Here is a 19,955-nt window from a genome sequence, read left to right as displayed (position 1 = left end):
TCTTGGTAGCTGGAAAACCTGTTCTTATGGAACAATCATTTAAAAATAATTGGTCTGATTTTCTGATAACTTAGTTCCCTCTAGGTAGAATTTAAGCACTGTCTTAAGGTCTAAGGAATGGAGTGACCTCTCCGCAGGAGTTGCGGGATTGGGAAGAAGTATGGTAAAGAAATTGTCTGATTAATATGAAAATCAGATACAACTTTCGGCAGAAAAGCAGGGTGAGTCCTTAATACTACTCTGTTGTGGTGAAAGATAGTATATGGCTCTTTGGAAGAAAGCGCTTGAATCTCGCTTACTCTTCGCGCTGATGTAATCTCGACTAAGAAAGCGGACTTCCTTGTCAAATGCTGCAGTGTGGCTTTATGGATGGGCTCAAAAGGAAGACCCATCAACTTAGAGTGGACCAGATTCAACTCCCAAGGAGGAGAAGGAGGCCAAACAGGGGGGTACACTTTCTTCAACCCCTGTAGGAAATCCTTGACCACCTGCAGTTGAAAGAAGGAAGGCTGGCTTGGAGACCTTCTATAGGCCGTAATAGCCGCTAAATGTACTCTGATCGATGAATACTTCAAACCTGATTTAGCCAAGTACAAGAGGTAAGGAAGAATAACCTCCTCCTGACCTGTGGTTGGATTAAAGATATTACGAGTGCACCACAGGTAGAACCGCTTCCATTTAAAGGAATACGAAGCCCTTGTGGAAGGTCTCTTTGCTTCCTTTAGTATGTGCATACAGTCCTGCGGCAAGTTCAAATGTCCATATTGCAGGACCTCAGGTGCCATGCTGCCAAGTTCAGTGAGGGAAGGTTGGGATGTAGGATCTTCCCGTCCATCTCAGCAGATCTGACCTGCAAGGCAGCCTCTTGTGGGGGTGCACTGACAGCTGTAACAGGTCCGGGTACCACCATTGTCGAGACCAGTCCGGGGCTATCAGGATCATTGACATGTTGGACCGGATGAGCTTGGATACCACCTTCGGAATCAGAGGCAGGGGAGGAAAGGCGTATGCAAATATTCCGGACCAGTCCATCAAAAGAGCATTCCCCTTCGTCCCTGGACGGTGGAACCTGGAGGCGAAGGCGTGGCATTTTTGGTTTAGATCGTCTGCGAACAGGTCTATGGAAGGCTGACCCCACTGATGGAAACTTTCTGCCACTACCTCGTCGTTTAGCACCCAGTCTGGCTGATCTTCGAAGTGCTGACTGAGTGCGTCCGCTCGTACATTTCGCTCCCCTGGAAGGTGCACCGCTGTGACGAAGAGGCCTCGGGCTAGAAGCCAATGCCATATCTTTTGAGCTTCCACGGAGAGAGGGCGAGAGCGCGTACCACCCTATTTGTTGAGGTAATACATGGTGGTCGTGTTGTCTGTTTGGACGAGGACTGAGTTGGACATGATCGAAGGTCGAAAAGCTTTCAGGGCTAGATGGACTGCCCCGCAGCTCTAACATGTTTATGTGGTAGGATTGCTCCTTGACGGACCACCGTCCTTGCATTTGTAGGCAATCCATGTGCGCCCCCCCCATCCCTGAAGCGATGCATCCGTTACCAAGGACTGGGTGGGAACAGGTTGATGAAAGGGGACTCCCAGCAAGAGGTTCCGTGGACGAGTCCACCACAGAACAGACGTCTTTGCTGCTTGTGCAAGCACAATCCGGTCTTCCCAGAAACCAGAAGTCTGGTCCCACTTGTCCTCCAGATCCTGCTGTAGAGGTCTCATTCTCAGCCTGGCGTTGGGAATGAGGAATATGCAAGATGCCATTGATCCCAATAGGGACGCTACTTGCCGAATCGTCGGGCGATTGGTCTGTAGAAGAACTTCGCACTTATGCAGGATTGATCAAAGTCTCTGCTCCGAAGGAAACTCTTTTCCTAGGTTTGTATCTAGGATGGAGCCCAGGTAATGGATCACCTGTGTCGGCTGGCAAACTGACTTTTCCATATTCACATGCAGGCCTAGCCTGCGGAGCAGAGTCAGGCACACTTGGAAGTCGCTCTTTACCTGCTGAGGAGATGGCCCTTTCAAAAGCCGCTACCACCGCCATGCACTTGGTAAAGACTCGTGGGGCAGATTTTAGCCCGAAGGGCAACACTCTGAATTGGTAGTGACTGTTGCCGACCATGAATTCCTGGAATTTGCGATGACGAGGAGTTACAGGAATGTGGAAGTACGCATCCTGGAGATCCACCAAGCACATCCAGTCCCCTGCTTGCAGATGTGGACATATTTGATGAAGCGCCAGCATGCGAAATATTTCTTTTAAGATGAACCGCAGGTCCAGGATTGGTCTGAACTTGTGCTCCTGATCTCTTTTTGGCACAAGGAAGTACCTGGAGTGCACTCCCTTTCCTCGCTGCGAGATGGGAACCTTCTCTATGGCCTTTTTTTGCAGAAGCGCTACCACTTCCTGAAGGAGTAATTTTAGCTGGTGAGGATGAGATTTTTTTGGAGGAATGTCCTTTGGAGGCACACGGAAACGTAGTGCGTATCCATTGCGCAGTATACTGCGCACCCAACGATCCTTCGTTATGTTGCACCACTCTTTCAGATGTTGCGAAACACTTCCTCCCACTGGAGTGGGCAACGGCGTCAGAGGAAGCTCTGGCTCATTGTTTTCCTGTTGGTCGAGCGGTGGAGGAGGATTGTTGTTGGCTACCTCCTCTACCTCTGGTAGACTTTCGACCCTGAAATTGGGATCGCCCTTGGTTCTTGCCTTGGGACCACTGAGGGGTTTGAACCCTCTGTTGGTATCCCTTGCGTTGGCTGGGCCTGTACCTTCTTCGGAACTCCTTTTTCTTTTCTAGCCCTACCGCCTTCAAAGTGTCCAACTCGGCTTTCATCCGAGCTATTTCTTCATCCGTGTGCGAGCCAAACAATGAAGAACCCGAAAAAGGCAGGTTAAGCATCCTCTGCTGAGCATCCGGTTTAAGGGCTGTAAGCCTCAGCCAGGCAGACCTTCTCACACAAATTCCATTGGCATACGAATGCGCTGATAGTGTGGTACCATCCGCTGCAGTGCTAATCATCTGATTAGCTACCAAGGAACCCTCCGTAATGATCTCTTCAAAGTCCTTATGATCTTCCTTTGGCAACTTTTCCTTGAACCGATCCAAAGAGTCCCATAAGGATCGGTCGTATCGACCTAATAAGGCTGCTGCACGAGAGACTTTGAGAGAAGAAGCTGCCGCGCCACATACTTTTCGCCCCAAGAATCCTGGGACTTACTCTCCTTGTCCGGAGGGACCAACGCATGAGCAGAAACCGTGTGTGTCTTACGTGCCACTGCAACTATCACTGAATCCGTAGGTGGATCCGTTTTCAAGAACACCGGGTCTGTATCCGCCGGCTTGTACTTCTTCTGGATTCTGGCCGGTGCAGCTTTAATCGTTGAAGGGGTCAGAAAAATGTCCATTACTGGTTCCATAAGGCCAGGAACCAGAGGCAGCAACGGACGCGAAGCAGATCTTTGGTGCAGCGTCTCGAAGATCACTGTAGTTGCGACCTGGGGAGTGGCCATTGCAATGTTCAGCTTCTGAGCCCCTCTGCAGCACATCATGATAGGTGTTAATGTCATCTATCGGAGACACTCGCGACTGAGGGCTGTCCGATAGAGTAGGCGAATAGTCCCTCTTAGAAGAGTGGGTGGAGGAAGATGACCATGAGGGAGACCTCCTTCTGTGGTGATGTGACGTAGGAGGCCTGCGTTCCTTAGATCTACCTGCACGGTGATGGCGTACCGGCGAAGGCGATCTATCCACCTTCTGTACTAATCTTTGCAGAGGGGACCTGTGGACATGGCTTGTGTACTCCTCCTGCCTTCTCGCTGCTCCCGCCGGAGTCTTACTCCAGTGATGTACTGGTAAAAGCCATCTTGGAGACAGATGTATAGAAGGAGAGGGCCTGTGATGTGACAGGAATCTGTCGCGACCTCCTCTGACGTTCTGGAGACGGAGATGGAGAATGAGGACGTCTCGAGGAGTGAGAAGAAGAATGCCTTGACGCTGATTCCGTCACCAAGACCACCGAACCCTCATCAGATCTATGTGATGGCGGTCTCGACGTCGAGCGTATATCCCGCTGTGACGTAGGCCTCCTCGACGTTGATCGAGATCTTCTAGTCGTCGAGGCTCGACCAGGTTCAGGGAGCGGTCTCGGCGTTGACTCTGGCTTCTTCGGCGTCTAATGTGTCGACGGCGAATGGCGCCTTGATGGCGGGAGAATACTTCTTCATCTCGATGTCGAGCGATGTGGCCTCGACGGCGACGAAGGGCTTTCTCTCCTCGACGCCGATCGTCGATTATGGGATGACTACGGCGGAGGGCTGCTAGCTCTCGACGCCGAACGACGTTGAAATGACGTCGGCGGAGGGCTTCTGGTCTTTGACGTCGGAGGTCTCGTTCTCGACGCCAATCGCCGCCTGGTCTGCGACGGCGGAGAACTCTCTCCTCAACGTCGAACGTCGTCCATGTAACGGCGACGGAGGGTTATCAGCTCTTGACGTCGAACGTCTAACCGACGTCGACGGAGGTCTACTGGCTCTTGACGCCGATAGTTGCCGGGTTGACGACGGCGGAGGGCTTTGGCTCTTCGAAGCCAATCGACGTCTTGAAGCAGGCAGTGAACTGGAACTCCTCGATGCCGATCGTCGCCAGGTGACGACGGCGGAGGCTGACGGACTCTCGACATCGATGACATACCTTCATGTCTGCGTTCTCTCGACGGTGAGCCCGCCGTCGACTGGCTTTTCTTCGTTGCATGCCCCTCCGGTGGCTGCTTTCTCAGCGCCGAGCCCGACGCTGAGGGTCTAGAAGAGGATCTGGGCCTCTTGGAGCCTTTTCTTACCTGAGACCTGCCTCTGGAAGCCTTCTCTGCCAATCCATAAAGACGAATCCTCTCTGTCCTTTAAAGTTCTTTTAGAGAGAGACTGGCAATGATGACAAGTCTTTGGGACATGATCCTTAGGCAGGCAAAGAATACAGACCGAGTGAGAGTCTGACCTGGCATTCTTTTTTCCACAAGAAGGGCAGGGATCAAAAAGGGATGGCATTTTGAGTGGTAAAAAATGCCAAAAATAATCTGAAAAAGCAAACACCTTACTTGACTGGATGAAAGACGTTGAAGTAAGTTAACATTTTTCTGAAAAAGGTAGATAATTTCTGAATAAAACCAGAAAAGAGTGGAGCTGTGTAACCAGGGTCCTGACTGAAGGAGCCGGAAAGAACAACTGACCTAACTGTCACCCTTGAGGCATGATGGGAAGCTAGGGGTCATGGCTGCCTTAAAGGCACGGTGCCAGTTTTTCTATGTTGCTAACAGTTAGCTTTCTAGACTTTCTAGGCTGTGGTTTTCTGCAATGCAGCCTGTGAGCTGACAATGCTTTCAGTCCTATCTGAGGTGTTTGTGCTAATGCAAAGCATTAAAGCAGTGTTAAAACATGATTTGCTTTTGTTTCTTCCCTGTTTCTCATGATATATTATTTATATTGGTTATATTATTGGTTATATACAGGGGAGTCTCCTACCTCCTAAGGAAGTGATGTCCTCTTCGCAACCAGGCATCCCCTACATAGTCTGTTTGCACAGGGTGATGGCACAAATTTGTGGCCTCGTGGTCCTTTACAAGCCAAACTTTTGGATGTTTTGTTGTTTGTTTTATCTTTGCCCAGCAAGGACTTATAGTGGGCACCTTTGAAAGATATTTGTCAGTCCTTTCTGTGTTCGCCCAACCAATCCTCTTTGTTTAAATCTCCTATTGTGATGTGGTTCATTAAAGGTTTGACGCATATGTTCCCTTCAAACAGTTTGTGATGCCTCAGTGTGACCTAAATTTGGTCATGGCGTTCCTCATGTATCCCATTTCTGCCAATGCACATCTAATAGTTGCACCTTCTGAGTCTCCAAAACCATCTTCCTCATTGCAGTCACTTCAGCTTGTCGAGTGAGGGAGCTCCAGGCTCTCAGTGCAGCCACCCTACACCACCTTTTTCCCCAAACAAACCAGTGTTGAGGACCAGGGAGGCATTTTTGCGTAAAAACGTAATGCCTTTTCACGTTGGGCAATCCATTACCCTCTCAATGTTCTATGCTACGCGTCACCCCTTGAAAGAGAATGTGAGACTCCACTGACTGGATCCCAAAAGAGCCTTAAGCTTTTACATTGATGGCAACAAATACCATTGGGTGGATGATGAGCGGTTTGTGGAAGTCTCTGTAGCAAAGAAATGTAGGACTGTGCTTAAAAGGACTTTGTCAAGGTGAATATTCCTCTGCATTAAGATCTGCTACACATTGGCCAAGAAGCAGCCTCCCAAAGAACTGATGGCTTATTCCAGTTGCCTTGACAATCAGGAAGGGCACTTTACCTGTTCAGTCCTGCAGGACTGTTTGATCTGAGCTCACTCCACAGACCTGGGAGGATCTCTTTTAGTATCTGTTCTCAAGGTGAGAAATCGGTGTTTGGAAGTATCGGTAAAAAAAACAATTACTTACCTGTGGTATCGCTCTTTCTGATGGCTATGCTAGCTTAACAACAGATTCTCATCCAGGGGATACTCATCAATAGTCATAATCTATGAATAATCCCCGCCCATGTGCGGGATCCCGGAGCATATAGAAAATATATATATATATATACATATATATACATATGTGAAAACATATAACTGCAGCCTAACAAAGTTCAAAACCTGGCAATGCTGTAAATTACATATATTTGCATAGTAGTGCACCCCTATCCCGTAAGGAAAAAAGGAAGCATAGACAAATCATAACACAGCACTGCTTTATTGCCATAGAGCAACATGTAATTGTAGGCATTCGCCAGTAGGCTGCAGCAGAGTATCAAGAAACCAAGAAAACTGACACCCTGCCTTTAAGGCATTAGAGTAGGGGGACCGTGCCTTTAAGGCCTGCCTGAGACCCCCTGCTCCCATGATGCATTACAGGTGGCAGTTGGGCTAGTTCTTTTTTCCGGCTCCTTCTGTGAGGATCCTGGAGCTTGAGCTCTTCAGTTTTTTGACTGAAATTTTGGAATACAGCTTTTTCAAGCTTTTTTCGACGTTTTCTGACTTCTAAGGGATAATTCTGCTGGTGTCCAGTGAATTTTCGAATTTTTTCCAGTCAGAATGTCTCCTTTATTTAGAAAATGTCCTTCTTGTGGCAACAAGATGGCACTGGCGGATCCACACTCTGTGTGTATCGTGTGTTTACCATCTAAACACGATCCTGACCAGTGTCCCCACTGCCAGACGTTCTCTAAGCGCACTCTGAGGGACAGAGAGCGCATTAAATTACATGCAGGACTGGAGAGGGAACGAAGCCGTCGTGAAGGCGAGCATTCTTCATCAAGACCTCCTTCTTCAGCTACGAAAGTACAAAAACGGCGACACACCAGCTCCCCTGGCTCCAGAAAGAACAGGAGTCCAAGAGGTTTGCCGTCGACGTCGAGGGTGCCGGCGAAGAGGCAGAGAACTTCGACGTCGAGGGATTCATCCCACCATCAAGATTCTCCGCCGCGCAAAAGTAAGTCGGCGTCGAGGCGCAGCCCTGCGGGCTCGCAGGTTGCTGGTACAGTGACGTCTGGACTGTCTCCGTCGACGTTGAGGCTTCCGTCGACGTCGAGACACTCTCCACCACCCTCGAGGGGGTCGGCGTCGAGAGATGCGGCGACGTACATTCCGCCGCGAGTGGACCGGTCGCCGTCGAAGGTTACCCCCACTCGGCGACATAGAAGGTCGACGTCGAGAGGAAGATCGACGTCAAGATCACCACCTCGACGCCGTGAGAGGTCGACGTCGAAGTCGCTCAGTCGACGTCGAGAGAGGTCGACGTCGAGGCTGCCCAGCCGACGTCGAGAGAGGTCGACGTCGAGGCCCAGTCGGCGCCGAGAGAGGTGGACGTCGAAGTCGCCCAGTCGACGTCGAGGGAGGTCGCCGTCGAAGTCACGGCCGACGTCGAGGTCATCTAGCCGACGTCAGGTGCCAGAAGAGAGGAGGTCGACGTCGAGGTCTCCGCGATCGGCGTCGAGACCGCCGTCGAGACCAGAACGCCACACCCCACACTTGCCGATGGTGACGCAGACGTCGTCGACGTCAAGGGGTTCGACGTCGAGGGCGAAAACTGGAGCGACCACGGAGAGGTCCCCAGGAGAACAGTCATTGTCGCCGGGACTGCACATCGTGCAAGTATCTCCTGAAGGATCACCCAAGGCTCCAGAGCGATTCGGCCTGTCACCGCGCTGGTTACGAGATGGGAACACTGGCGCATGTCGGAGTCCGGGATCGGACTACTCCCGCATGTATTCCCCACCGCGCAGGAGTAAGTCTCCTCCGAGAGAGCCAAGGCCAATTTCACCACGCCAGTCTCGTTCCAGAGACCGTCGCTCCGCGCCAAGACGTCAAAGATCTCCGTCCAAGCGCAAATCAAGGTCAAGGGCTCACCATAGTGAACGTTCCCACAAGAGGCGACGCACCAGGTCGTCCACTGGGACTTCATCGACAAGGTCCTCAGTCCGGGACTACTCTCCAACCTTCTCCTCAACACCTCCATCGCGAGTGTCCCCGGTGGATGACATCGCAACTTTCTCGGACGTTCTGGGTAGAGGGGCGCAGAAGTTGAACATCGCGCTGCACACTCCTCAGGCGCCCACTTCTGTGATCTTTGACACGTTGCATCATCGGTCGGCTCCCAGACCTCTGCTTCCTTTGGTGCCAGGATTATTGGAACCAGCAATGGCCACGTTCCTCACTCCGGCTACAGCGGGCTCTGTGCCGTCGAGGATAGCAAAGAAATATAAGGCTCCGACTGAGGATCCTTTATTCTTGAGAGCGGACCCGCCAGCAGACTCAGTAATCGCGGCGGCGGCTATGAAATCCCTCTCTGCCTCAGTATCTTCTTCTGTCCCCCCTGAGAAGGACAGTAAACTGATGGACTCCTACGGCAGGAAAATGTGCAACACTTCTGCCTCGCACATGAAGGTGGCTAGCGCTTCAGCCCTGCTGGGGAGGTATGATCGCTCCCTCTGGGACTCCCTCGCCAGATTCGTGGACAGACTGCCTAGAGACGACAGGCAGGACTTCACGGAGATCCTACAAGAAGGCGGCCTGGTGGCCAACCAAATCATCAGCGCAGCGGCGGATGCCTCGGACCTAGCAGCGCATGGCTACTCCCATGGCGTCTGCTCCCGGCGTTCGGCCTGGCTCAGGCTAACGGGCCTCAAGCCGGACGCGCAGAAAAGAATTCTCAATCTGCCTTTTAATGGATCATCACTGTTTGGGGCTCATACTGATGACCAGATGAGCAAGATGAAGGCGGAGTTGGACACCGTGAAGGCTGTGGGGCTGGAAAAGCGCAAAGAATTCCGGAAGCGCTTTCGCCAGGGCGACAAACGTGCCTTTCACCAGCGCGTTCAAACACCCCAGTGGTCCTCTCAGAACCAACAGAGGTCCCAGTTTCAGCAAAGGGGTCGGGGCAGAGGAAGAGAAAGTACAAAACAGCAGCAGTCCTCTAACAAGCAGCCCTCCAAACAGTGAAACCTTACTTCCTCCGCTCTTGTTCGCCACTCCGGTGGGAGGAAGTATCACTGTTCACCTGGAAGAGTGGAAAGCCATTACAAGCGACAGATGGGTGCTGAGTATTGTAGAGCGTGGCTACTTGCTGAGGTTCAAATCTCCCCCTCCGCAGGTACCCCCACGGAGACAGTCGCTCCCTCCCATCCAAAACAAACTTTTAAAGGACGAAGTTACCACTCTCCTCTCCAAAAACGCCATAGAGGAAGTTCCAACCAGGCAGAGAAATCAAGGAGTGTACTCCCGGTATTTTCTTGTTCAGAAAAGAGGAGTGGTCAGAGAGTACAGACCCATCCTCGATCTCCGCCTACTCAACGGATTTGTCAAAAGAGAAAAGTTCAGGATGCTGGCACTGCACCAGATCTTCCCACATCTTCACCAGGGGGACTGGATGTGTGCCATCGACTTACAGGATGCATACTTCCACATTCCTGTCTCAGCGAAACATCGAAAGTTTCTCAGATTTCAGATATTTCGCCAGCATTATCAATACAAGGTCCTGCCATTCGGCCTCAAGTCCGCGCCACGAACATTCTCAAAGTGCATGGCGGTGGTGGCTGCTTTTCTCCGCAAACGGAAGATATTCGTCTACCCCTATCTAGACGACTGGCTCTTGAAAAGCTCAACTCCGGCTCGACTCCAGAGTCATCTTTCGTTTTGCCTCAACCTTCTACACTCGCTGGGCCTTCAGGTCAACTACAGGAAGTCGGTCCTCAATCCCACTCAGCGGATCCACTACCTGGGCGCTTCTCTAGACTCCTCAAGCGCAAGCGTGTGTCCTTCGGAGGAGAGGTTATCCTCCATGCTTCAGAAAGGCCGCACTCTTCTCAGCACGGACTGCCCCACGGCCAGACAAGTGTCGCCTCTTCTGGGGTCGATGGCTTCGTGCATTTACATTGTGCCCAATGCACGTCTGCACATGCGTCCTCTGCAACAAGATCTAGAGGATCAGTGGTCGCAGAGGTCCGGCCGCTGGGAGGATCGCATTACCCTTCATCAAGCCGCCAAAGATTCCATCCGGTGGTGGATGAAGCGCTCCCATCTGCTTCACGGCGTCCCGTTCCATCAGGCGCCCCCGACACAGACAGTGGTCACCGATGCCTCCATGCAGGGCTGGGGTGCTCATATGGGCCGGCTTCAAGTACAAGGTCTCTGGTCCGCTATCGAGCAGAGCTATCACATCAACTTCTTGGAGCTACGAGCAGTCCACCTGGCTCTCAAGTCCCTGTATCCATCCCTGCAAACCAACTATATTCAGGTTCAGACAGACAACACCACAACTATGTTCTATCTGAACAAGCAAGGAGGGACCAAATCACGGGTCCTGTCTCTGGAGGCCCAGTCAATCTGGAGATGGCTTCTGGCGAGAAACCTGACGATCGTCGCGGTTCACCTGCCAGGGACCCTGAACGTGCAAGCAGACGGCCTCAGCAGAGACTTCGTCGAAGCGCACGACTGGGTGCTCAGCGAAGACGTCGCTCAAGACATCTTCCGCTTGTGGGGCACACCGGACATCGATCTGTTCGCAGACGCGGACAACAAAAAATGCCCCATCTTCGCCTCCAGGTTCCCGCAACGGGGGTCGCAGGGGAACGCGCTTTTGATCAGCTGGTCGAGGACATTGCTTTACGCTTTTCCTCCTCTCCCTCTCATCCCGGCTGTGATACAGAAGTTCTACAGAGCCAGGACTTGGACGATCCTAATAGCCCCGGAGTGGCCCCGTCAGTGGTGGTACCCGGATCTCCTCCAGCTGTCGGAAGTACCACACAGGAGGTTGCCGTGCCTACCGAACTTGCTGACCAAGGACAAGGGGATGGTGTTCCATCCCAATCTTCCCTCCCTCCGCTTGACGGCATGGCTCCTGAATTCATCCAATACGGACATCTAGATCTGCCTCCGGACTGTATGAACATTCTTCGGGAGGCAAAGAGGCCCTCCACGAGGAAGTCGTACGGCTTTAAATGGAAAAGATTCTGCTTCTGGTGTAGAGATAACGTCCTTGATCCGATCCGGGGTCAAGAACAGGTTATTCTCCCCTACTTACTGTACTTGGCGAAGTCTGGGTTAAAATACTCTTCCATCAGAGTACACTTAGCAGCTATTACAGCCTATAGGAAGTCTCCTACCCAGACCTCATTCTTCCAGATGCCAGTGGTAAAGGATTTCTTAGAAGGGCTTAAGAAAGTTTACCCACCAGTGAGGTCTCCTTCCCCTTCCTGGGAACTTAACATCGTTCTCTCTAAGCTGATGGGAGCTCCTTTTGAGCCGATTCATAAGGCCTCCTTGCAACATCTGACCTGGAAGGCTGCCTTCTTAGTAGCCATCACTTCGGCCCGTAGGGTTAGTGAAATTCAGGCCCTCTGCTGCAAGGAACCTTACACTGTGTTTCATGCTAATAGGGTGGTGCTCCGTACTCATCCGAGCTTCCTGCCCAAGGTGGTTTCGGACTTCCATATTAATCAGGTGATCACGTTGCCCACCTTCTTTCCTCAGCCTACCACTCCCCCGGAGAGAGCTCTACACTCTCTTGACCTCCGGAGGGTTTTGAAATTCTATCTAGCTAAGACCCTTACTCTTAGAAAGTCAGACAGGCTCTTTGTTAACTATGGGCCCACTAATACCGGGCTGGCTGCGGCCAAGAGGTCTATCTCTAGATGGATTGTCTCTTGTATAGCTTTGGCTTACCAACTGTCCCACAAAGTTCTGCAGGGTAAACCTAGAGCACACTCTACTCGAGGGAAAGCTTCTACTGTAGCACTCCTTCGCAATGTTCCCATGTCTGAGATCTGTAAAGCGGCTACGTGGCTCCAGTCCATACTTTCACGCGCCATTATTGCCTAGATTCAGACGCACAGGCCGACGCCCAGGTGGGGCAGGCCTCTTTGAGGAACCTATTTGCATAACTGTAATGCAAGATGTGTTTTTTAATGTATGTTTTTAACTGCTTTGTTGCTCGTCCGCGAGACTATGGGTATGGGCTTGCTACTCTATTCATAGATTATGACTATTGATGAGTATCCCCTGGATGAGAAGGATTAGTTACTTACCTGTAATCCTAGTTCTCATCCAGGGGTATACTCATCAAAGTCATAAGCGACCCACCCACCTCCCCGGACGAGCTTTGTTTTCTCTTTAAATAAGTGATGTATGGAAGGCAGATCTACTCGGGTGCGGAGGCACCGCCAAAAAAGAACTGGCCCAACTGCCACCTGTAATGCATCATGGGAGCAGGGGGTCTCAGGCAGGCCTTAAAGGCACGGTCCCCCTACTCTAATGCCTTAAAGGCAGGGTGTCAGTTTTCTTGATTTCTTGATACTCTGCTGCAGCCTACTGGCGAATGCCTACAATTACATGTTGCTTTATGGCAATAAAGCAGTGCTGTGTTATGATTTGTCTATGCTTCCTTTTTTCCTTATGGGATAGGGGTGCACTACTATGCAAATATATGTAATTTACAGCATTGCCAGGTTTTGAACTTTGTTAGGCTGCAGTTATATGTTTTCCCATATGTATATATATGTATATATATATATATATATATATTTTCTATATGCTCCGGGATCCCGCACATGGGCGGGGATTATTCATAGATTATGACTTTGATGAGTATACCCCTGGATGAGAACTAGGATTACAGGTAAGTAACTAATCCTTACTCACTGCCCTTCCACCTCCCAATTTTATGGAGACCATCTAAAGATTTTCCAAATTCAAGATCGCGCACTGGTCGCAAAAATAGTTTGTAGTCCTCGTCTGAGGTTGTTTAAAGAGTAAATCAAGAAACTGATGTCAGCACGCAGCTGTGGTACCCATCTGTTGCTCTGGTACATCGCTTCCATGGTGGAAAGATGTTGGTGATACAGAGCAGTGAAGCCGCAGTGCTGGAAAAACGTGTGTATCTAGTCTGGTGCCTTGAATATTCTAAAGGTGCAAAATCTGTGGTTAAAGTAGCCACCAGAAAAACCATTACCAAAAATAATAAATGTGTTCCTTTGCTGTGGTTTTATTGCTAATACCATTTCTTGGATTATATAGCTTCTCTTAAAAACTGTCACGTTCCACTGCGGCTCCGTCGGTTTTGAACGATGCACAAAGGGTTCCACCCCCAGATGTCCCCGACTCTGGATTTAAACCAACACAGAGTGCTAGGGCTATCAAGTGAGGGAAAGGGATTAGGAAGGGAACAGCGGGGAGGAGGATACCTACAACAAAAGATTACATAAAGAACAACAGTAAAACACCATCGCTACTCTCTTTAGGTCTCACTAAATATACCTCAATAAATGTGTCTCTACATACACACCACCTAACACGCACCAATTCCATGTAGCGATGCCTTTCAACCCAAGAAGGACATCCAGAGCCCTGAACCATCAAGCAGCCACCTAACATCCATACAATACCTCCCCGTCCCTGTTCCAAATTATAAATGAACTCTGCTGTTCATTCCAGCAGTTTTCAGGGCTTTATAGTCCACGTGTTGCTCTGCATTAATGGAGTAGCCGCACCAGCATTATCCCCATGCTAGCCCTGGAACCGGCTATAAGTCACGAATCCTATGGCATATGAAAACATAGTGTAGCCCCAAGGTCTCCATATATTATGCCACTAACTGTTAAACAAGTCTCGCTGGGGACAGCCTCCCCTTCCATTTGCACCTGACGAGTCGATATGCTTATTTCCCCGTAATATACAGCATGATCTGTGCCTCTTACTGTACAGGGCGAGCTGCGCTCCTCCGTCCACGAAGGCTGAGATCCCAGAATCCAGAAAATATACAACGGCGCTACCACAGCGCCCCGTGGTGGTCTCCCTCCTCGCGGGAACCACAATGCAGATTCAAGGCAACCAAAACTTCTCACGGTCTATTCCTGTGAGCTACAAAAGCAGAGTTCCTGGGTTGGCGCAGAGGCGCTTACTTCCATGTCAAAGAAATAACACATAACATGCATTGTCCTAACTGTGTCATAGTGTAGCTAGTAATCTTTGCCTGCACTACCCAGCTACTACAGCATCTGATAGAGACTACTAGCTGCAGATTCCTTACCGTAGAATTATCCCCAGGCGTGAGACTGGACCTGGAAAACTTTCTTGCACAGCATCTCTGCTTGCCGGGGGGGCGGTACCTCGCGACTCCGCCCGACGTCCTCCGCGGGCGTCACGTCAGCGAGGTCACATAAGCCACACCCCGGCGCGCTGACGTCAGTTTTCTTCTTTTCCGCGTGCATCGCGGACCCGAATCGTGTTCCTGGCCTGTTTCAGGCCTTCTTTTTAGCTTAGCGTTTTTCTTGGGTACAGTGTGCGAATACCTTCGGGCTTCAAGAAGTGGTTGTCTTGCGCACACCAGATTTCGGCGACGGATCCTCACCCCATCTGTATGTGGTGTTTGGGGGAGCACCATGACTCAACTGACTGTGAGGCATGTCAGCAAATGAAGCCGAAGTCCCGGCGGGAGCGCCGGATGAAACTCCTTTCGGCACGCATGTCCAGGTCGTCCATCCCCCGCGGACGGCTTCGAGAACCGCCGCTTCCGTCTCCGACATCGTCCTTCTCCCAGGCTGCAAGGGCGTCGCTCACCTGTTGGTAAGTGTCGCAGTTTGTTCCCGAGGCCCGGTCCCCGGCCTGTTGGGGGCATTGGGTTCTCCGCGTGTGGTGCGGCCCCGCATGTCGCCACCCTATCCACCGTTCCCCGGTGCGGGGGCGACTAGAGCCCAGATGGAGGCCTATGCGGCGGCCTTGCAGGCCTCTCTGGCTATTCCTTCTTCTCCCTCTCTTCCTGGGACGTCTGCGGATCCCTTACCGCGTGCGGGGACTCCTGCATCGCCAGCGGCTCCGGCGCTGACCGGTTCGGATCCAGGTTCGGAGGATGTGGTGCCGTTGGGGTGCGGCCCTTCAGGGTTCCCTCCTTCAGACCACGGCGCCTCTGCCTCGCCACAAATCCCTGTGGGGGTCCCTGTGGTGTCACGGAAGGTTGCCGGGGCTTGGGGCGTGTCCTCGAGATCCCCTCGGTCCTCTGGGCAGGCGGCGGCCTTGTCCGAGGCCGAGGTGACGCCGCTCAGGCGCCGGCGGCTGCTGGCCCTGGCGGGGCTGGCTAGGGGTCGGGGCGTTACCCCGGGCCCCCCTCGTCCCTCCACGCCGGCGGCTGCCTCATCGGAGGTCGAGTCGATGCCTTTTCGTCGCCGTTCCTTAGAGGCCCCGACTCCGACCCAGCCCCGGTCTTCCGCGCCGCGCGTTGTGGCGGAGGCCGTTCCAGCATCCCCTTGGGCGCCTGTCGACGTTGACCTGACGCCGGTGGCGGACTCTACGGCGCCGGTCCGACGTCGGGTCGTTGATTCGTCTTCGGACGCCCCCTCTTCTCCTGAGATTCAGCAGCTGTTTTTTTCCTCTACTCCGGAGACGGGTCGCAGCATCATGGCTTTTTCCCCGATGTCTTCTAAGGACGGCTCTTCGCCGTCACCGCACCCGCAGTCTTCGCCAGAGGCGCCTCAGGGTCCCCATTCATCGGTCCCCCCTCCGCCTTTTCGAGCTTGGCCTTTCCTTCCTCCGATTGGGCTGGGGGACGGCTGCCTTAGCTTGCAGCCGTCGCCCATGGAGGAACTGCTTTCCCCGTTGTGGGGCCCTACGGAGGAGAGTGCTGCCTTAGCTCGGGCTGTTTACACGGCTGCTGGCATCTTGCGCATGGGCGATCCAGCTGCCCATTTCCCCACGGATCATCTGCTGGAGGTTCTCCATCAGGGCTCTGGTGGACGGAAGCTGCTTCTTCCCTTCGAGGCTGCGCTCCACAATTCTCTTTTGGGGGCCTGGGGGCTTCCTGCCACGGGGGACCCGGTGCCTCAGCCTCTTCTGCACCGCCACCGTCCTGCTCCACATGATCCTGTCTGTCTTTCCCTGCACCCTTCTACCAGGGGGCCTCTTTTACTGCCTTTCCCTCCTTGCCATCGGTGTTGTCTTCCCCGTCGCGGAAGGCCCGCTAGTTGGATTCCTGGGGGTGCAACCTCTTCGCCTCCTCCAGTGCTGCTTTGCGGGCCCTTAACACTCTGTGTGTGTTGGCCAGAGCCACTTCTTGCTTGTGGGACTCGGCGGAGTCCCTTCTGTCTTCCGCTTCTCAGGAGGGTGCCTGCGGTGATCTGCGGCACCATGTGTTGGATGACCGGGAGCGTTTATTCTTCGCTTGGCTCTGGACGTTTCGGAGGTGTTTGGTCGTACCATGGCTACTTCAGTGGCCCTTCGTGGACATGCCTGGCTACGGGATAGTGTTTTCTCTGAGAACGTTAGCGAATGGCCCTTTGACCTTCCCTTTGATGGCACTCTGTTGTTCCATGCCCCTGTGGATTCTGCCATTCAGAGGTTTCTTGCGGGGCTTTGCCCCCCCTCCTCCTCCCCCTCCTCCCCCTCAGTGACCTTACTCACGGTCTGTGTTTTGAGATATGTTCTCCCGTTGTTTTCCTGGGGCTTTGTAACGGGTAGCCCAGGTTGTGTGTTCTGTCTGGTTGATATGCCTTAAGGTCCTTTCGTTGGGCCCTTGGTGCTGTTGGCTGCTGGTTCGGCCCTCTGTTGACTTGTGGTTTTGGCTGTTGCTAAGCCCGGTAGGCCCTGATATAAGGCCTTCTGTTTCTTCTTTATTGGCTGCTTGGTAAGCCGTCTGCGGGTTTTTCTGCAGGTCTTTTCTGTTTTGTTCTCTGCTGCGGAAATTCTTTTCCTAAGAGGTGTTCCCATGGTTCTTGGGACGTAACCTACCCTATGTTGGGTACTTGTAGCTATTACATAGCTCTGTCATGTGCTGGGGAGGTGTGGTCACCCTTTCGGGTTCCTTGTTCTCCATGGTGTCACGGTATGTCGCAGGTGCGATCTTCTTGCCTCTTGTCTTGGTGCAGCTTGCGCTCGGTCCGTCCTTCTCCTTGTCACCACGTCGCTCGGCCGGTTTGATCTTCCATCTGCGGCATCGTGTTGTGGCGGTTCCGCACTTTTGTCCTGTGTTCTGGCTTGGTCCTCTGCCTGATGTTCCAGGGGGTTTGGCTTTCCTTGGCCTCTGTGTTTTGGTGGCCGGTTTGGGCCCGTCCTCCGTCTCTCTTTTATTTTCTGCCGGTTCCTCACTTCTTCGTAGTCAGTGTGTGTACTGGTCCTCCCTGGCCTCTGCCTTCGGCTGGCGTCTGCCTTTTCCTAGGTGCGCTGTTCCGGGGTGCTGCCTGTTGCTGGCGCCGCAAGCCCCCGCAGGACTGCTTGTTCTCCTCCACCGTTGTGATCCTGCTGTGTTTCCTTGCGCCCCTGCCTCTGGTTCCGCTGGGGCTTCGCGCAACGGTACTTTTCTTCTTCCACCTGTGCTGTTGGCGGTGGCGCCGTTCCGGCCTTGCCCGCTGCTTGCGCCCACGGTGTTTTCAGCTCTTTCCTATCTCTGTGCCTGTGTTCCTTTCAGTGGGCCCTGCCTCTGGCTCTACCTCTTCTCACTGGGTTTGAGGTGGCCCTTGTGTTCCTTGAGGCTTTTGTGGTGCTGTCTGCCCCTGTGGGGTGTTGGGTGCTCTCCCTTGGTTGGGCTTAGGTTCTCCTGACCTTTTCCTTCTTGTTCTTGTGCCATGTCCCCTACTGGGGCCCTAGTCTCTCCGAGTGGGGAGGCTCTCTCGCAGGCCCTCCTCCCTTCTGGGTATGGCTAGGGTATCTATTCTACGTTAAGGAATCTGCGGCTAGTAGTCTCTATCAGATGTACAAGTTACTTACCTTCGGTAACGATGTATCTGGTAGAGACGATTCTAGCCGCAGATTCCTTCACGACCCGCCCTTCCTCCCCGTTCTGCGAGGACCCTCTGCTTGGTTTTTTGCGCTCGCCTCCCTCTGGGTGGCTTGTCTTCTATGGGGGTCCTTTTCGTTTTCTGCCCGTCGGGCTTCCCTCTAGCTGGGTTCTCTCCAGTGTAGGGGCCTGCTTTTGCTCCTTTTCCCTTTGTTGTTACACTTTCCGATCCCCTTGCGGTCTTCTCCGCTGGGGGTTCTTTTGCCTGTCCTTGGCCTCCTGCTCCTTTCAGAGCCTCTAGCCTTCCTTGACTGTGTGATCTGGGGATGGATTGCGGTTGCTCCTCTGTTCCGGGCTTGTGGCCCTTTGCTGTGTGGTCTCTGGTTGCTGTCTCTCTCTCTTTCTCTTCCAGCGCTTTCCGCTGCTTGTGCCTCCAGCCTGGCTCTCGCCTTGGCTTGCACGGTGGTTCCACGGTGGAGTGCTTTATGCTTTCCCTGCTGTGGCTTTACTGATGTGACCTTCTGGTACTTTTGTGCTGCCTGGTGCTCCCACCTGGCTTGCACGGTTTTTCCTCAGGTGGTCTGCTCTCTTCCTGCTTTGGCTTTCCTGGTGTAGTCTCCTGGCGACTCGGCACCACCTGGTGCTGTTCCTTGTTTTCTTTTTGTTTCTCTCTCTCTTTTTGTTTCTCTGGTTTTTCGCACACTGTTCCCATACTCTCCTCAGTTTTGTTGTGATGGCTCCGCATTGTGGCGCGGAAAAGTTCTCCGAAGCAAACTGACGTCAGTGCACCGGGATGGGGCTTATGTGACCTCGCTGACGTCACGCCCGCGGAGGACGTCGGGCGGAGTCGCGAGGTACTGCCCCCCCGGCGCGCAGAGATGCTGGGCAAGAAAGTTTTCTGGGTCCAGTCTCACGCCTGGGGATAATTCTACGTTCAGGAATCTGCGGCTAGAATCGTCTCTACCAGATACATCGTTACCGAAGGTAAGTAACTTGTACATCAATTCTACAAGGAGAGTACTTGGCTAGCTAGTTTTAAGCATTAATATCTACTGTCATCATTCCCCACGGAAGGCTGGGGAGGCAGCAGTAATCACTCGTGCTGCCTAGTGATTTCTATATGCTCCGGAGCCTCCAGAAGAAGCTTGCCAAGTACTGGATACACCTGCAAGGAAGAGTTTGAAATTGTTGATGTTTCCTCTTTTGCTTATATGGTTGTGTAGCTGCTGCACACCATCCATGATATACCCTTTGGTTCTAGATTTTTTTCAGTGTTAAATTTTGTGTTTCTGTACGGAATGAAATGCTTGCCATTGTGCAGTACAATCAGTAATGTGCAGTGTAATCGGTAATGAGGACCTTTGATTTTGTTGTAGTAAACTGTCACTTTTTCGTTCCTCCAGTAAGTTGCAACATAGTTAGCCAGTTTATTAACGCATTCCTTTACAACAGTTGAGGGTCTGCAGGAAAAAAGGCTCAATCTTTAACCCATTATGTTTGTAATCCCCAGGGTTATGACCGAATTTACAGTGAAATTCCAGACATTAATCTGGATGTGCCCCATGCCTATTCTGTTCTTGAACGATTTGTTGATGACTGTTTCCAGGCTGGGATTGTTAACAAACAAATTAGGGACTTCTGCCCTTCCAGGTATGTTTTGTTTTCAAC

General features: G+C 52.3%; 1 protein-coding gene across 5 annotated transcripts in view; it reads left to right on the top strand.

Annotated features, from left to right (window-relative positions):
* The window catches only part of PDCD4 (programmed cell death 4), a 468,841-nt gene that overhangs the window by 293,868 nt on the left and 155,018 nt on the right, over window positions 1-19,955 (top strand). For all 5 annotated transcript variants that reach the window (XM_085603425.1, XM_085603423.1, XM_085603426.1 and 2 more), the window contains one exon: window positions 19,798-19,937. In XM_085603425.1, coding sequence (XP_085459551.1) covers window positions 19,798-19,937 — 140 coding nt within the window. The remainder of the gene's footprint in view (window positions 1-19,797; window positions 19,938-19,955) is intronic.

The sequence above is a fragment of the Triturus cristatus genome, chromosome 1_2 (assembly GCF_964204655.1).
Source record: "Triturus cristatus chromosome 1_2, aTriCri1.1, whole genome shotgun sequence".
In the NCBI taxonomy this organism is placed as follows: Eukaryota; Metazoa; Chordata; class Amphibia; order Caudata; family Salamandridae; genus Triturus; species Triturus cristatus.
Note: the sequence above shows the minus strand (reverse complement) of the source record. Positions and strands in the feature narration are given on the sequence as shown.